Below are 16,371 nucleotides of genomic sequence, written 5' to 3' on the forward strand. Positions count from 1 at the left end.
TAAACACACCTCAGGCCTTCACAAAGAACTGGAGATATGGAACAGGAACAGAAATGCAGAGATATTAATTATCATACCTTGTCGTTCTTCTCCTCTTCCTTCTCTTTCTCCTTTTCCTTGTCATCAGTCTTTTCAGACGGTAACACCACCATTATCAGCTTGCGAGCGAGCTGTTTGGCCTCTGAAATGTCTTTTTTGTGTTCCTCTACAATGGTGGCATCCAGTGGCATGAGCTGAAATGACAAGAGGAGAAAATAGATATGTTTTCAGGAGCTACAGGAAAATGGCACCGTTTTTTTTGTAATGAAATGTTATTCCAATGTCCTACGATGTTTGAGTAAGTAATAGTGAACCTTCACTTTTTATTTGCTATGGTCAGAAGCTGACAAATTAAGAACTAAATTAATAGCAATTAATTGACTAAACTTAGTCATACTGTGTAACATGTCATAGTCTTACACTGGTATATTTTCCATAATAACCATTTCACATAAAACATAAACTCTAAACACAATATACTATATCAGCTGTGAGTGACTTGCCAAAATGAAACAGGCATCGGAAATGTCCTGGACATTTATTTATTTGTGAAAATAAAATTGCGTTCCAAAACCCAGTGTTAGGACCCTTTTCTCAACTGAATACACAACACTTTTTCAATCAAGATTTAGGAGTTTATAGTAGTGTCTTTCTTACATGGGCATAGAGGTCTTCCAGCTCTATCAGGTTGTGGTGAAGCAGTGCAGCAGCAATGTGGTAAAGTGATTTAGGCGTTTCCTCACTGGGCTCCTGAGGACAGATAAGAAAGTACCGTAACGTTTTTAAATAAATAAAAACGATAAAATGCATATACAGCCTCGTTTTCAGTTTTTTTAAAAACATGTCATCCTTGGTGAGCACAGCTCAGAACTGATGTTCTCACCTGGTAGAATTTGAACTTGAAGCCCAGGATGTGGCAAAGGGTGAGTGGCTCACACATGTAAGACTTGATAAGGGGCAAGAAGAACTCATCTTGGTCCGACCGATCCTCATAGACCTCCAGGATGATATCCAAAACACGGTTAGGATCCAAGTTGAAACAACCTGCATGAAGGAAGAGGCTGTTTTTAAGTCGTGTTTATGTTTTTATTACACATTGAACCGTCATATATTTGCAAACATATTTGCTCATTACATACATGCATTGTTTTCCATAAAAATAATAATCGGGTATCGCAATCAGCATTAACCTACATCTTTCAGAAAGATGATGCTTGATTGTGACCGCAGATCCTGTAATGCCCATATATGGAGTCAGTCTCATGTGGTCTATGATGTCAAACATCTATGATGTCAGACGTCAGTCATCTCCATATTTGGGAACTATATTTCCAACTTAAAACAACCAACCAGGTCTGTGCATTTTTTGGTCAAAGTTCGCCCAACAATCTGCTGCTACCCAGGAGGATGCGTGCACGCGCCCATGTGTGCTTCTCGTCCTTACGGCGTCTTACTGCCGTGAATAAGTATAATTATCCCATTTAAGACGGGAACCCCTTCTGGGGTTTTTGGAGCCGTGTGCAGAGCACATGGGCTCCCTCTGAGTGGCAATGTGTGTCCTGTCTCACCAGAGTCTGTGTCCAGTCGAGCATGAACAGGATCTGCCCATGCGCAATTCTTTGGATGGGATTTATGTCACTTTGAAGTGAGACGATTTTTTGGATGGGATTTATGTCACTTTGAAGTGAGCCGATTTTTTGGATGGGATTTATGTCACTTTGAAGTGAGCCGATTTTTTGGATGGGATTTATGTCACTTTGAAGTGAGCCGATTTTTTGGATGGGATTTATGTCACTTTGAAGTGAGCCGAATCTCTGGGATCCGTTCTTTTCAAAGAGCCGTTCAAAAGTTATTTATTTTGTAAATACTTTGTAGATTTTGATTATAATTACAAATCACTTCAATCAAAAACATAGACCTGGAACTGCTCAAATTCACGGCTCCACTTCGAACCGAGGTTTGATTTTTACCTTTCAAGACCGAAAGCCCTTTTGGGGTAGTTGTTGCTGGATATACATGTATTATCATTTTAGAATAAATATTTGAAGTATTTCAGAAAACTTCTCAGTAAAAGGTCTCAGTAAGAAATGGGTTAAAGACCACTGGGATACGATCATATCATTACTGTGTTTCAAGTGATGTTTTTTGTAACAGCACCTTTAGTTGAAAAATGTCAGTTTTTCTGGATTGTCTAAATCAAGACATAGCTTGTATGATGCATATCTCCCCACCTCCCCCACACACTCAAATTCGGCATATCGACTAATTCAATTCACCAGGTGCCCCTTGTTGTCCGACTCAAAATGTTCATACAGGCAGCCTGTAGCCAGCACCTTCCAAAAATAGGGGTGACAATATGTCCATATATGGGCATTCCCAGATATGGGCTTAATATTGATGACATCAGGGATCTTGGCCATATATGGAGCATGAAATGAGGCGTGACGGACAGAAATGATCTGCAGGTTTTCATATTAAATGTGAACTACGGTCACAATAATTTGGTAGGTATGGACCCTTAAAAGTACAGCATGCGGTACCCAATCATATAAATCACATAACTTCTGGTCTATAAAGGTCCATGAAACACAAAATCACTTTTTCTATAAATATATATTATATCAATGAGTCACTTGTGATAGGGAGCAGTGATATGGTTCAGTTTGCCTATAGCCTTGTGGATTCAGAGCTTTCTGCTGGTCTCTGCAGCTATTTCTGTTTATTTCCGGTTTCTAGAAGAAAAGAAAACTTTGGCGCCACTCATTAAATATTAGCTATCATTGTTCTAGAGTGCAATGTGACGTAGGCATATCTAATTAATATTAACGTTTGTTTAACTCATTGACTGCCAAGGCCCGAGTTTCCCGAGTTATTACAGTAGTCCCAGGCTGCCACAGCCCGAGTTTCCCGAGTTGGAAGCCATTTTGAAAAAAAAATAATAATATATATTTTTTCTTTTTTTTCAATTTTTTTTTTTATAAAAACATTTCTAAAAATGCCTCAAATGTATTAGGCATGATCGCAATTGCGAAATTGCATGTTTAGCCCCATAACAAACACATCTTTCAAAATGTCAAAAATGGCTGTTTTGTCTGACTTTGAAGGCTTGTATCTCATGAATGCCTGAACGGATTTCCAAGCGGATTTTTTTGTTTGAAAGCTGTTAAAGAGTACTACACATATGGTGCATGATCTAGGCATGGGCGTGCACGATCCGTGCACAACAAATTGATCTGTGCACTAGAAATTTAGGAAGGTGGCAGTGTTTGTTTTGTCTGACTTTGAAGGCTTCTATCTCATGAATGCCTGAACGGATTTCCAAGCGGTTTTTTTAGTTTGAAAGCTGTTAAAAAGTACTACACATATGGTGCATATATGGTGCATGGGCGTACACAATCCGTGCACTAAAAATGTATCTGTGCACTAGAAATTTAGGAACGTGGCATCCTGGTACTTGGCGGCCATCTTGAAAAGGGCATTCAATGAGTTAATATAGAGTTGTATCAAGGGGGGCGTGGTTTCATTCTGCCCTTGTTGTGGCGTCTCGTTGTGTTGTTCAGAGCATAGACTGTAGGGCTGTCGCAGTGGGGCACTTGTTGATTAGATTCGGCAACTCCATGTTCTATAACCAGTTAAAATGGGCAAGTATTTTACAAACAAGCTGTCTGAGCTTTTTTCCATGGACACACTTTCTCCAGCTTTGGACTGTTTACCACGGAACCGAAGAAGAAGGGACGCTAAGCTATCGCCGATAGCTATTTTCTGTGTAGTGTGTGTGTGTGTGTGTGTGTGTGTGTGTGTGTGTGTGTGTGTGTGTGTGTGTGTGTGTGTGTGTGTGTGCGCGCGCGCGCGCGTCGTGACAGCGCGCACACACACACACACACAACGTCCACACACGAAAAATAGCAGATCTACAAGCTCACAACGCGTCGCGAAAGTGACTCGTTGTGAGCTTGTATGTCAGCTACGTAGCTATGTAGCCGAGCTAAATAGCCGTACGGCTATTAGCTCGGCTACATAGCTGATATACAAGCTCACAACGTGTCACTTTCGCGACGCGTTGTGAGCTTGTAGATCTGCTATTTTTCGTGTGTGGACGTTGTGTGTGTGTGCGTGCGCACTGTCACGACGCACACACACACACACACACACACACACACACACACACACACACACACTACACAGAAAATAGCTATCGGCGATAGCTTAGCGTCCCTTCTTCTTCGGTTCCGTGGTAAACAGTCCAAAGCTGGAGAAAGTGTGTCCATGAATAAATGCTCAGCCAGCTTCTTTGTAAAATACTTGCCCATTTTAAATGTTTATAGAACATGGAGTTGCCGAATCTTTATACTTTTTACACCTCCAATGGCTGGTTTTAAAAATTGTTTCCGAAATGGAAAGAGCAACCAGTGCGACAGCTTCTCTCTGATAGTTCTAACACAATGATGTGCACGCATTACTCCGCCCCATCGCCCCACAACAGCAGATAACCACGCCTACATTTCAGATTTCTTTTCATGTTCTGAAATCCCATAAAACAAATTAGAGGCGGGGTTTCTTATCCCTTTAAGTTAAAAAAAAGTCTTTATTTAGTTTGGTACTGGGTAACAGAGCAGTTGTTTGTTTATTTAAGCGTTTATTTGGAAGGGACAGCACACATTGATGAACACTACACATATAATGCAATGTAAATATGCCAGCAAGAATGCTAATTTTCATCCAAAGTCCCCAATCCCCATACATAAAACAAGCAACATTACAAAGAGCATAATATAAACATTACCAACAGGGTACAGTTATTTCTAGGGTTGGAGGCGGTAACCGCCGTACCGCCGTACCGCGGTATACCGAGGTCTACCGCGGTGTCAGTGTGCTTACCGTGGTAAAAAGACAAAAAAAAGGTCTATTTTTTATTGGAAAACAAGCGAGTTTTAAAACGGGGGAGAAGCGAGGACCGCATGCGCTCCATGCCGCTCTGCTCTGGGCCGTGTACCACACGTTGGAAGCCACATACGTCACTCAGTCAAAGACCTGCACACAGTGCACATGCAGGGCAGGAGAGTACGGAGCACAACTCTTATGACGGAGCAGCATAAACTTTCTTCTCTGTAATCCACTCGACACAAGGATGTTAATTAGTCCCCCCAGGAATCCGCGGAGAAAAATGCTTTATTCCGCGGAGAACAATCCTGATTCTGCGGAATTCTGTGGTGAACAATTCTTGATTCCGCGGACATTAATAAACAACCTAAAATGACCAGTTATCAAGCTAAAAATGATATAGTTCTAATAATCAAGTAAAACCCTTCATGAAATAGCTACAATTAATTGTAATTAGTGGTTAGAATAATCAAATAATCATTTTTGAGAATAAAAATCTAATATTAAATCTATTATTTTTTTAATTGTTATTGTTTTTAATAATTACTTTCTGTTGCAAAGACTATATTGTCATGCAAATTAACCAATGCCCATAGTAACCACATTTTAGAGGATAGCCTACCTACTACCTAGTATGGGTGTAATATTTATTTATTCTCTTCTGTATTAGCATTGTTATTGCCAGGACCATTATAGAGGCAGAGAGGAACTATAGATCAGGACACAGTTTCTGTCAGGAACGAATGTGGGACCGGACCAATACAGCGTCAGTGCAACTAGCAGGAGGAAGCTAAGCTATTCCCCAGGCTCTGTATGAAGTGGCCACTTGCCAGACCATGTACACATTGTTTTATAATAGTAGTAATGACTACTCCCGCCGCTCTGCTGCCACTCGCGACCGCTATTCCGCGGACGTCAGAAAAGTCCGCGAACGGCCGAGAAATCCGCGGGTGGTCGCGAATTCCGCGAAATATTCTGCGATCGCGGAATCGCGGATTCCTGGGGGGACTAGTTAATGTTAATACATGTCTTGTATTGTGGCATATATTCTTTTATTCATACGGATTACTGGCGGAGCGCGGGCCGCGTGGACTAAAACCGAAAATTAAACAATTTTACTTTTTCCACCGCGTCGCACGTTGTGCCCCGTTCGGCGCGTCGGCGATTTTATAAACTTTTCTGTCAAGTCTTGTAACTAAAACCTGTATATAGCAGCACTCAATCACTGCGATTTGAGAGTTGAGACGTGACGTGAGTTTACAGAATCACTGTACACGATCTGACTACCCGTCCTCCTCTGGTTTGTTCACACAGCTGTTTGTGTCTGAAAAGCCCAAGTAGCTAGCCTACGTTACTATGGTAACCCGACAGTGCAGATCTAAAAGCTCAGAACGCGTTGCGGATGCGATGTGTTGTGAGCTTGTAGATCTGCTCCTTTGAAAGCCAGACCCGCTGTGCTGTACGGAGAAGTATAACTCGGGCAGTCAGGCTGTGGAGAGGTGACTTTTGGGAAGATGATTGCAATATTTTGGCTTATCGCCGAACCTTAATTAATAGATACGGGGGTGCGGTAATTACCGCAGTACCGACGGTAAATGGGAAGACGGTAATCGCGGTAACAAAATGTCCATACCGCCCCAGGCCTAGTTATTTCTTACCTATGAGGGATTTGATGCTCTCCAGGACAACATGGCTGGTGATGTTACCCGATAGATCTTGACCCAGCTCAGTGATAAGCTTGGCATAGCCTTCATTCTCTTCCCTCAGCAAGTTAAACTTCTGTTGCTTGTAGCTTAAAGAACATACAAATAGATAAGCATTATTTAATGTTTTGACATTTTGGGAAGATATATTGTGTGTAACTGATTAGTTACAGAGGATTTCCAATGATAACTCCAAACCTTGATTTAAAGTTAAGGCCCTGACACACCAAGCTGACTGATCATATTATTTTGTGTCGCCTCACGTATTCGGTAACGGAGCATGAGGCAACATAAAACATTGATGAGCCAACGCAAAAATAGCAACTGAAGGCCAGAGGAAATAACTCAGGACCAGGACCACCACTGGTGGCAGTGATGTTTATCAATGCATCTCTCTATGCCAAATTGTATAAGTTGTCATGAATAGGAATACTATTGGTTCCATGCATTGTATGTTAAAAGATTATACGGTTTTGATACAAGTCTGGCGTGGGTTTCTACCTAACCTGCAAATATTTATTGTCTTTTGTATTACTTGTTCTATGCATGTTAAAAGATTATACGGTTGTGATACAAGTCCAGCGTGGGTTTCTACCTAACCTGCAAATATTTATTGTCTTTTGTATTACTTGTTCTATTTCTCCTTTTCTACAAATACAAAAACAATTATTTTAAAATGATCTGTACATTTCACTTACAAGAGTTTGGTCTTGATTTTTACAATCTTCTGGTTGAACTGATGGGCTTGCTTTATAAGTCCAAGTGACTCCAATGTTTCTGGATCCAGCCTCTCTTTCAGAATAGACTCTGGCACAAAAAACTGAGTTTGGGAAAAGGGGTGTGGATGGGGTACAATACAATGTATTTGGTTAAAGAGCTCTGCATCCGACTCAATAACTCAATAACATATTTAAGACAGCAATAAAGAATAACCAAATAATTCAGGTAATGGCTCATGAATCCATAGCATCACACACACACAATACACTTCATTAACACTATTGTTTATCAATATGTGGTGTCCCTCCCAAATAAACACTTAAATAAACAAACAATTATGTATGGATTCAGTGTGCCAAATAAAGCCTAATCGTGCCCAGCATGATAGGAAATAAAGTGTTACGGTAAGCAGAGCCAGTTACATAAGAACATGCTATGGTGATTATAATTGCTCTAGTATAAAATTATATACTTGATAATTTAGTGTGAAGTATCCTATATGAAAAAAGGTTTGCCGTAATTAACACTAGCATGTCAGTACAGATGTGAAGGAGTTGGGTGTAATGCTGTGTCAGAATAAACCCATCCAATTACAGCAAACTAGATGGACTACATATTTCCTTCTCTCATTTGAAACCATATACAGTATCTAGTCCTTACTCCTCCCCTCATAACTACTCACTCCAGTGTTTGCTTCAACTTGGTGTAGTACGTATAGGGTGTGCCAAATGTAGTTCTAAGAGCGGCCATTTCTTGGGTCAACACAGCCTTACACAGGTGTTCTGATTAGACTATAGCATTAGTTCTATGCAATCAAACAATTGAAACACCTGTGTTTTGACCCAAGAAATGGCCGCTAAGGACTACAATGACGTAGCCGCTGGCACACACTATATACAGCCTACGGTATGTATTACTGTCTACAACCGAGCCCCCGCATGTTGGAGGTGGCTCACAAGTCTTGGTATCTGAACGGTGACAGGAGATTTTGTTCAGGTCTAGGACTACCTATGAGAAAAAAGCATTTTTCTCTGAGCAGCAGCCAGCCCGAATGCGCCAGTTTAACATAGAGCCCAATGTTTGTTAAACCTTATACTGTATATATTTTGTTGAACATATGTTTATTTGTTTACCCAGGAGAAAAGAGACAGGTGTATTCACAAAGAATATATGAGGATTGTATGAAAAAATATATATCATGGACAATATACATATAATAGACATTTTATGGTTATTTGTTTTTCTTACCAAACATGCTCCCACCAACTGTGTGTAATGATCACGTTTGTTTTTCTCTTCCAGTGCACTTGTTTCTATATCTGTGCAAAGAACATAAACACACTTTTGTTTAGAATTACAGTTATAGTTAGAATACCATCTTTCTGTCATTATTCGCATAAAGCAATGGTTCTTTTCTTTAAAAAACATTACATTTTACGCTGAGGGCCAAAATTTTTAGATCACTTTCTTCGGGTGAGTCTGGTTCGTTGTATACTTGTCTGCCATCATTACCAAATGGATCGCCGGGTTTCAGCTTGACCTACATAATCATTTTGAATCAATTAAATTGATGATGTGTGGTTCCTGTGTTCTTTCAGTGCAATGGCTTTACCCAGCTCCAGTTGTGGTTGTCTGTTTGCAGACAGCAGACCACGCAGTAACTTGAAGAATAGCTTACAGTCTCGCAAGGCAAGCTGCTATGAAAGGTTACAGGGCCAGGCTTTTTCTTTTATTTAATATTTAAATTTAATATTTTCACGTTAAGTTGTTTTTTATATTCCAATATACGTTCATATTTCAAATAGTTGTTGACTGCCCTACTACACACCCTGTATTGATCATTACTCCTACCAATGATACAGTTGGTGATACAGTTGAGAAACTTTGGAGTGGAGAGGAAATCACTTGGCCTGAAAATAGCTGACCTAGAAGCTTAAACGCGTCGCACCTCGATGCGACGCTTGTAGATCGGTTATTCCTGTTTGTCCAGGGTCTCTAGGTTTAAGCAGCTAATTGATAACCAGCACAGATAAAACCATTGAGCCAAATCCAAAATCATACCTACCTAGTATACTGAAAACATCTGCTAAAATGGATGGCATGTCATCTCTTAAGTCCTGAAAAAGATAGAAAAATCTGAAGTTAGCACTTGAGGTCATTATCTTCCAGGCTTGTATGGCAGAGCGCTGACTGTTCTCAGTGATTGGAAACAAGTGGGGCGAGTGTTCCCCTCGCTGGGTCTGAATGTTCTTTCTCGCAGCGACCACAGAGTGGGTTCTCACCAAGTGGGCCGCTTGTACCGAGTGTTCTGCGGAAAAAAGGGTCTGACTATGATGTTGTGGTACCTACAGTATTATGTGCCCATTGCCTGACCAGAGGGGCTCGCTTTCACCCTCGGAGACCCAGAGCGCAAAATGGCAACAGCGAGTTTTATCATTTCAATAATTTGATTTGTATGTACCTGTACTCTATTTACCCTCTGTGTGTCTGGAATAAAGTTTGAATTTAATTAAATGTAATAAATAGGCCTAAACAAACTGCTTTACATGAACAATGTTGGTGTAACAAAAAGATTTGAAAGGGAATATATGTTTTATATTCACAGATTTAGAAATAAAATACATTTTCATGTAAGCTATAAACGGTAATGGTTTTGTGGTGCGAGCGATGGGGAAGCGACGGAAGGGGAGACATTTTATTTTGACCATATGCGCACCCCTGTGCATATCGATCCATGGTGCTTAATAGGTTTAATTTAACCATTATTGCAAAAAGCAACTTGAGTGACTATATCAGCAACTATGTCAATTCTTGTTTTAAATTTCCAAAAGGGTTAGGGTTAGAAAACAGAAAAATCATACCATCATGTCACCAAGGACACTAGCAGCAAGATCCAACTTCAAGTTCCCCTGTACCGCTTGCCAGCAGAGTTCATACAAGGCTGATTGTATATCTAAGATTTGTGTATAAAAAGACAAAAGGTGGCAATTTTAAAGGCAAAAGCAACTTCTGCTTAAACTGAACAAGTGAATTCAAAGAAATCGATTGCAAAATCTCAATATATGAGCTAATAATGAAATCAAATGTAATCACAATTCCTAATTGTATAGAAGCCAACACGCTTATCACAATAATTATCAAAAATCGTATTTCTTAACAAGGTTAATATAAAGTGAATCCAAACAAAACATTCTACATAACGTATAGAAAACTGTGGTGTGCCAATGGACAATGGAGAGAATATTTTAGGCTTACCTTGAATAGTACTGCCATGGTTTGTTTTCTCTGTGAGAACCTTGCACAGCTGGACACTATGGGCAAGATAGAATAATCAGTATAATGACTGATACAGATCATCAGTATTCATTGAACAAGAACTTTCGATGGAATCCTTCTCATAATTTAAGTGGGCCTGACCTACAAAGTCTTGCTGACTTTGTTTTGTGCTTCAAAATGTCCACATTTTGTTCAGCATTGTACCAAACAGGATAATAAAGAATAACAGAAAGAATGTGTACACTACAGTGGTGGTGTCATGTCGACAGTACCAAACTGCTCAATAGTAGTTTGATGACGTGTTAGAATATCTAACCTGTCCAGAAAATGGAGCCAAAAAAGCAAAGCGAAACACCTCAAGGTGACATTATCGATGACACTCACTGTTGTGACCAAACAGATGGAGGTACAACTAAATGCATTGCAGAGTGATTGACAAACAAAACAGACAGTACCATGTGAAGGAAAATGGGAGATGCTGAAAAGTAAATTTCATTGCATTACCTTAAGTTGTGACAAATCATTCTGCTAAGATGGGCAATTAAATGTATGTTCTTTCCTGCTTGGTAGAGTATGACTGTGAATTCCCCTTATCTTTCTTATAAGACGAATGATGTCATCTGCTGAACTTAAGTAATTTATAATAACTCAACTTTATCATATTGGTAGAGAGAAATATCAATTATGGGTAATGCAGGATGACTGTCAAGACTGTAAGCTTTGATACAACTTCATGGAAGTTTGGCAGTTGGCATGGTAACAACTAACAATCTGTTGTTGTTTTAGGAATAGGAATATGGCTTTACATAAAAACTGTGGGATTATGTTCAAGAGATTCAAAATTTCAACTCCAGCTATTTATATACAGTTAAATATTGGAGATATCCTCTACACATTTTTGACCGAAGAATAATGGCTGGCAGCCGTATTGTCTTGTGCAGAATCCACACCAGCAGCATTGTTTTGCTGACATATTCTTAGAATGCAGCGACTTTCTATGTCTATAAGTCTATAGAGAGGAGCAACCACTACTTTCCCCACTGCGTCGGAGGTCGAGCCAGCAAAAAGTGAAACATCAAATAAGTAGGTCTTGAGGAGTAGGCAAAAAAGAGAGGAAAAGACTACTGTGCGCAAGTAGCAAATATTGATAACAATAGATGTGGATGTGAAATTAATCAGACACAAAAAAATGACTCACAACTCACTTTCAGTAGCTCCAAAATGTATTTAAGACGACAAGCAGCATACACATTAACGTTTAGACCGAACGTTTAGGTCGAAACGTTTATGTGTATGCTGCTTGTCGTCGACTGAAGAAGACCAAGTACGGTCGAAACGTTAATGTGTATATGCTGCTTGTCGTCTTAAAATTTGGAACTACTGAAAGTGAGTTGCGAGCCATTTTTTTGTTTCTAAGTAATACTGCTCTGGCCATTTCAGCTCAGCACCAAACAACGGAGGATGTGCGTTATTTCTTCTTTGGGTGTGAAATTAATCAACATGACCTTCTACATGTAGGGCTACATACATGGCTCTTGCCTAAAATGAATGTACTGTATGGTTTACAGACAGACTGCCAGGTATGAGCATCAAGTCTCTCTTCTCCTCCTCTCTGTGAGGTACTCGGCTGGGAGCACCTGCTGGCTTTGATCTGCTTGGACCACCAGAGCCCTCGTTGGCCATGGAATAGGCACATACCTAACACCACTTCATGGAAGTAGTGAATATTGATAGCATTGTTTTAAACTAGCAGTTGTAGATAAACAATCTATCCCAGGTATTGTGGGATAGAACAGGGGCATCTCCGGTGCTCTGAGTCTGAGGGGCTCAAACCAGCTGCCCTGCATAGGCGGGAGAGCAGAGCCTGATAGGCATGGAATAGAAGTAGAAACAATTATTGCTCAGCTGTGGCAGCTTGTTTGTAAACAACCTATTCATTTTAGGCAATAAATAATAATAATAATAATGTAGTTACATGTTACATTTTGATTCATTTCACACCTACAAATTAAAATGTGATCAATATCCGCTACTTCCATACAGTCCATTCGTTCACCTCTGTAGCAGACACACACACACACACACACACACACACACACACACACACGCGTTAAACACACGGTGAGGCTGCTCATAACCGCAGATGCGCCTAATTTATTGCATTTTCTGACTGGTGTGAAATCATCATTAGTATTCAATGTCACACATAAGTGTGACTTGAAAAGCAAAGAGCATTTACATGACATCTGCATGCACTTGATGCAAACAGCACCGGCATACAGTGGCAGTTTCCATGGCAATTGCCCAGCAAGCAATTGCCATTGCTCCATTTTCTTTTTAAGATTTTTTTGGGGGGGCTTTTATGCCTTTATTGATAGGACAGTAGACTGACAGGAAATGAGGGGAGAGACAGGGAAGGAATCGAACCAGCGCCGCCGCCAGGCATCCATGCCTATGTGGCAATGCCTAAGTAAGTGGTATGTGCCCGTACCAGTAGGCCAGCGGGCACCCCTATCCTGCTCCATTTTACTTAGTAAAGACAAAACAAAAATAAACACATAAACTAATATATAGGCCTAGTACACAACTCTACACAATCCTGGTGTCTGCTGCAATCACATCTGATAATAACAACACATCTTCAATCAGTATTAGTAATGAAAAGAAAACACTAGATGTTATTACAAGAGTGTTTATTAGATGCTGAACCTGCAGCCAAGATGTTTATCATACCCACTGGTTATGTGTCTACTCAGAACAGTGACACAGTGGTGAGGGAACATACACTAAGCAGACAGATATTGCCTTTGCTATGGCTCCCTTTCTTGATGGTGACTGGACGATAAGAAGATGGGCCTATATGTATCTGTTTTAACCTAGTTTGGGGCATATTGTTGTATGGCATAATATTGGAAACCTGTATGAAACTGCCTTCTTAGCATGTCACCCTGAAGGCAAAATGTAATCATGCACGGCCTGCTAAGGGAATAAAGCTGCTAATGTTATTAATGCCGTGTGCTATATATGCCGCCAATTATAAATTTAAAAAGGCCACATCACGACAAAAGGATTCATAAATCATATATACATTAAAGAAATGGCCATAGCTCAAACTAAGGTAAATGAGAGATAGGTAGGAAATCGCCGACGCATCAACACGTTTTGAGTTGACGTTAGGACATTCATTTCCCTCCCATTACTATTACCTAACGTTAGCGAGATGCTAACACTGGTCTCCTCTCTGGACTCTGGTATGAGGAGAGGTAACGGGCTAAAACTGCTAGTTTACACTTTACAGCATTGGTTCTCAAAGTGGGGTCCGGTGACCCCAGGGGTCCTTGAGGGAGTTCCAGGCAGGGGTTCCCCAGCTAAATGATAGCCTTGAAATTAAAATGTTTGAGAATCACTGCTAGAAGTGCCGTAAAAATCTTCTAATAAAGATGTCCCTGGCATAATATTTTCAAATGGGGGTACACGGGCGATTGGGGCGAATACGTGTCAATGTGGGGGTCCTTGACATGAAAAAGTTAGAGGACCACTCGTTTATTTAGTCGTACACTACAAACAATGCACTGGCTTTCAGAGCGATACCCAGAGTACGACCGTGGCTGGCTAGCTGAGCTTTGTTGGCTGCGCATGCCAATGTGTTTACAAATGCATTAGCTTCAGCTAACGTGTGAATACACTAGCAAGCCTTGTTGAAGAAGCCCTAGCTGGCCGCACGCACAGACACAACATTGGGTGTATCACATTTTGTATATACCTATATTTGCATTTGGTACACCTAAAGTCAGCTACAGATTTATTTATTTTCCCTTATCAACTTGGCAGTTGGCAGCACGGCTAACAACGTAGCAGGCCGGGTTGGCGTTAGCCTAGCGAGCTAGCTTCGAGTCCGCCGTGTGTTTATGATGCCAACGGGCATGGAATACCGACTAATTGTACAACATTTTACAAACTGGTTCACCGCCGAATCAACCACACACACTGTTACAGTACAGTGCTACTCACAAGTCATGTTTTCCTGATTTTTCCCAGTTTTTGATCCAATCACCAGGGAGGATAAGTGTCGCCATCTTCCCCATACACAGCCCGGATGTCTAGTTCGTCATGGTACTGAAAGGGTCAAATGTGTGGAACTGTGTGGGACCCTCTCAAAGAGGCTTTACTTTGTTTCTAGTAATGTAACGCACTGATGAAGGCTCCTAGTACAGTACAGTACACTGGGGATTGTTTTACTTTTTAATTACTCCATTATAACACCACGGACACTGATATTGTTAGGGTTATGTTGAAACGTCATGTTAGATAGTCTCAGTACACACTCTCTCTCTCTCTCTCTCTCTCTCTCTCTCTCTCTCTCTCACACACACACACATATGGATATGTACATTGTGTATATAGCTTATATATATATATAATACACACACACACACACACACACACACACACACACACACATATATATATCATTGTAATAATTCCATGTGAATTGTAATAATTCCACATTAATTACATTTAATTCATTACATTTTTATATTGGCCGCCCAGGTCAAATAACATATTTGGGTCAGGCTTTCAATAATTAATATAGACTAGCCCTTACCCGTTCAAAGATATGAGCTCCAAAATGATGTGCAGTGTGTGGGTTATGGGATGTGCACTGTGCACACAGTATATGAGGGATGGAAAGTAACTTTAACTGGTGCTTGCATGATGTAGGAGCATCAATGTAAGAAACCTGTTTCGTTTAATGGCTACAGAGATACTGTTCCCCCCCCCCCCCCAGCCCGCCCGCCCACCCACCCGCCTGCACACACACCCGCCTGCCTGCACACACACACACACACACACACACACACACACACACACACACACACACACACACACACACACACACACACACACACACACACAGAGCTGGTTAAACATTTTGCCTCAAGCTAGATGCAGAATAGATGTGCCTCATGCTAGATGCAGAATAGATAGTAGATACACCATAAAAATGCTAATATACAGCATACGATTTGTGAAAGTGACAAACAGGCTTCACAGTTATGTCAGGTGTGTTCATATGCTAATGGTGATGCGATTTCAGATCAATTGCTCCAGCCACTGAGGAGAAACGCTGTGACAGACAGACACTCACTCACTCACTCAGACATTCGCAAAATTATAGTATAGATATTGGCTTTCAGGTGACGCAGGGGCAAAGTTCCTGTCCACCACCGCTGGTGGTTCGAATCCTCCACGGTGCATCCGGCTTGGCCGGGTGTCCATGCAAAAACAACTGGCTATGTTTGCAGCAAGCAGCAGGGAAGCCCCAGTCGCTGCACCAGCATCTCCTACGAGCTGGCAGGGCACATGTCATGGAGGGGGTTGAACTGTGACGCTGCATTCAGAATGCTACAAAACGGCCAAGTGTGGCCGCAACTACATCGCTACAGAGTCACAGTTGTGTTGCTAAAACAACACTGCATAGATTAGGGATACTCAAATAGCTGAACCTGTGGGCCAGGGCCACATTACAAAAATGGCAAGGGGCCAGGGACCAGTTGATAAAATGACAACATTAATGATACCTGATAGCTGTCTTAATAATAACTTATAGTTTTTGTATTATTACTATTATTTATTTGAGTGATTGATTTATTGGCCATTGGCGGGCCAGTCAAAATTGTGCCAAGGGCCCACAGGCCTGAGTTTGAGTATCACAACACGAATCGTGGGGAGAGATAAGAGGGGTGGAAAT

At 40.9% G+C, this 16,371-nt stretch overlaps 1 protein-coding gene across 3 annotated transcripts in view; it reads right to left on the reverse strand.

Moving 5' to 3' along the window:
- Positions 1-14,701, reverse strand: part of thoc2 (THO complex 2) — a 37,312-nt gene extending 22,611 nt beyond the window's left edge. For all 3 annotated transcript variants that reach the window (XR_013963077.1, XR_013963078.1, XM_080749644.1), the window contains exons 1-10: positions 14,631-14,701; positions 10,599-10,654; positions 10,205-10,296; positions 9,409-9,460; positions 8,592-8,662; positions 7,322-7,443; positions 6,579-6,712; positions 923-1,083; positions 697-789; positions 78-233 (exon numbers count right to left, since the gene is read on the reverse strand). Coding sequence is in view for 1 of the 3 variants with exons in the window: in XM_080749644.1 (XP_080605770.1) it covers positions 78-233; positions 697-789; positions 923-1,083; positions 6,579-6,712; positions 7,322-7,443; positions 8,592-8,662; positions 9,409-9,460; positions 10,205-10,296; positions 10,599-10,654; positions 14,631-14,695 (1,002 nt within the window). In the remaining 2 variants the exon portion in view is untranslated. The remainder of the gene's footprint in view (positions 1-77; positions 234-696; positions 790-922; positions 1,084-6,578; positions 6,713-7,321; positions 7,444-8,591; positions 8,663-9,408; positions 9,461-10,204; positions 10,297-10,598; positions 10,655-14,630) is intronic.
- Positions 14,702-16,371: the final 1,670 nt, after the last annotated feature.

The sequence above is a fragment of the Nannobrachium achirus genome (genome assembly GCF_963921795.1).
Source record: "Nannobrachium achirus genome assembly, chromosome: 19".
NCBI classification, from domain to species: Eukaryota; Metazoa; Chordata; class Actinopteri; order Myctophiformes; family Myctophidae; genus Nannobrachium; species Nannobrachium achirus.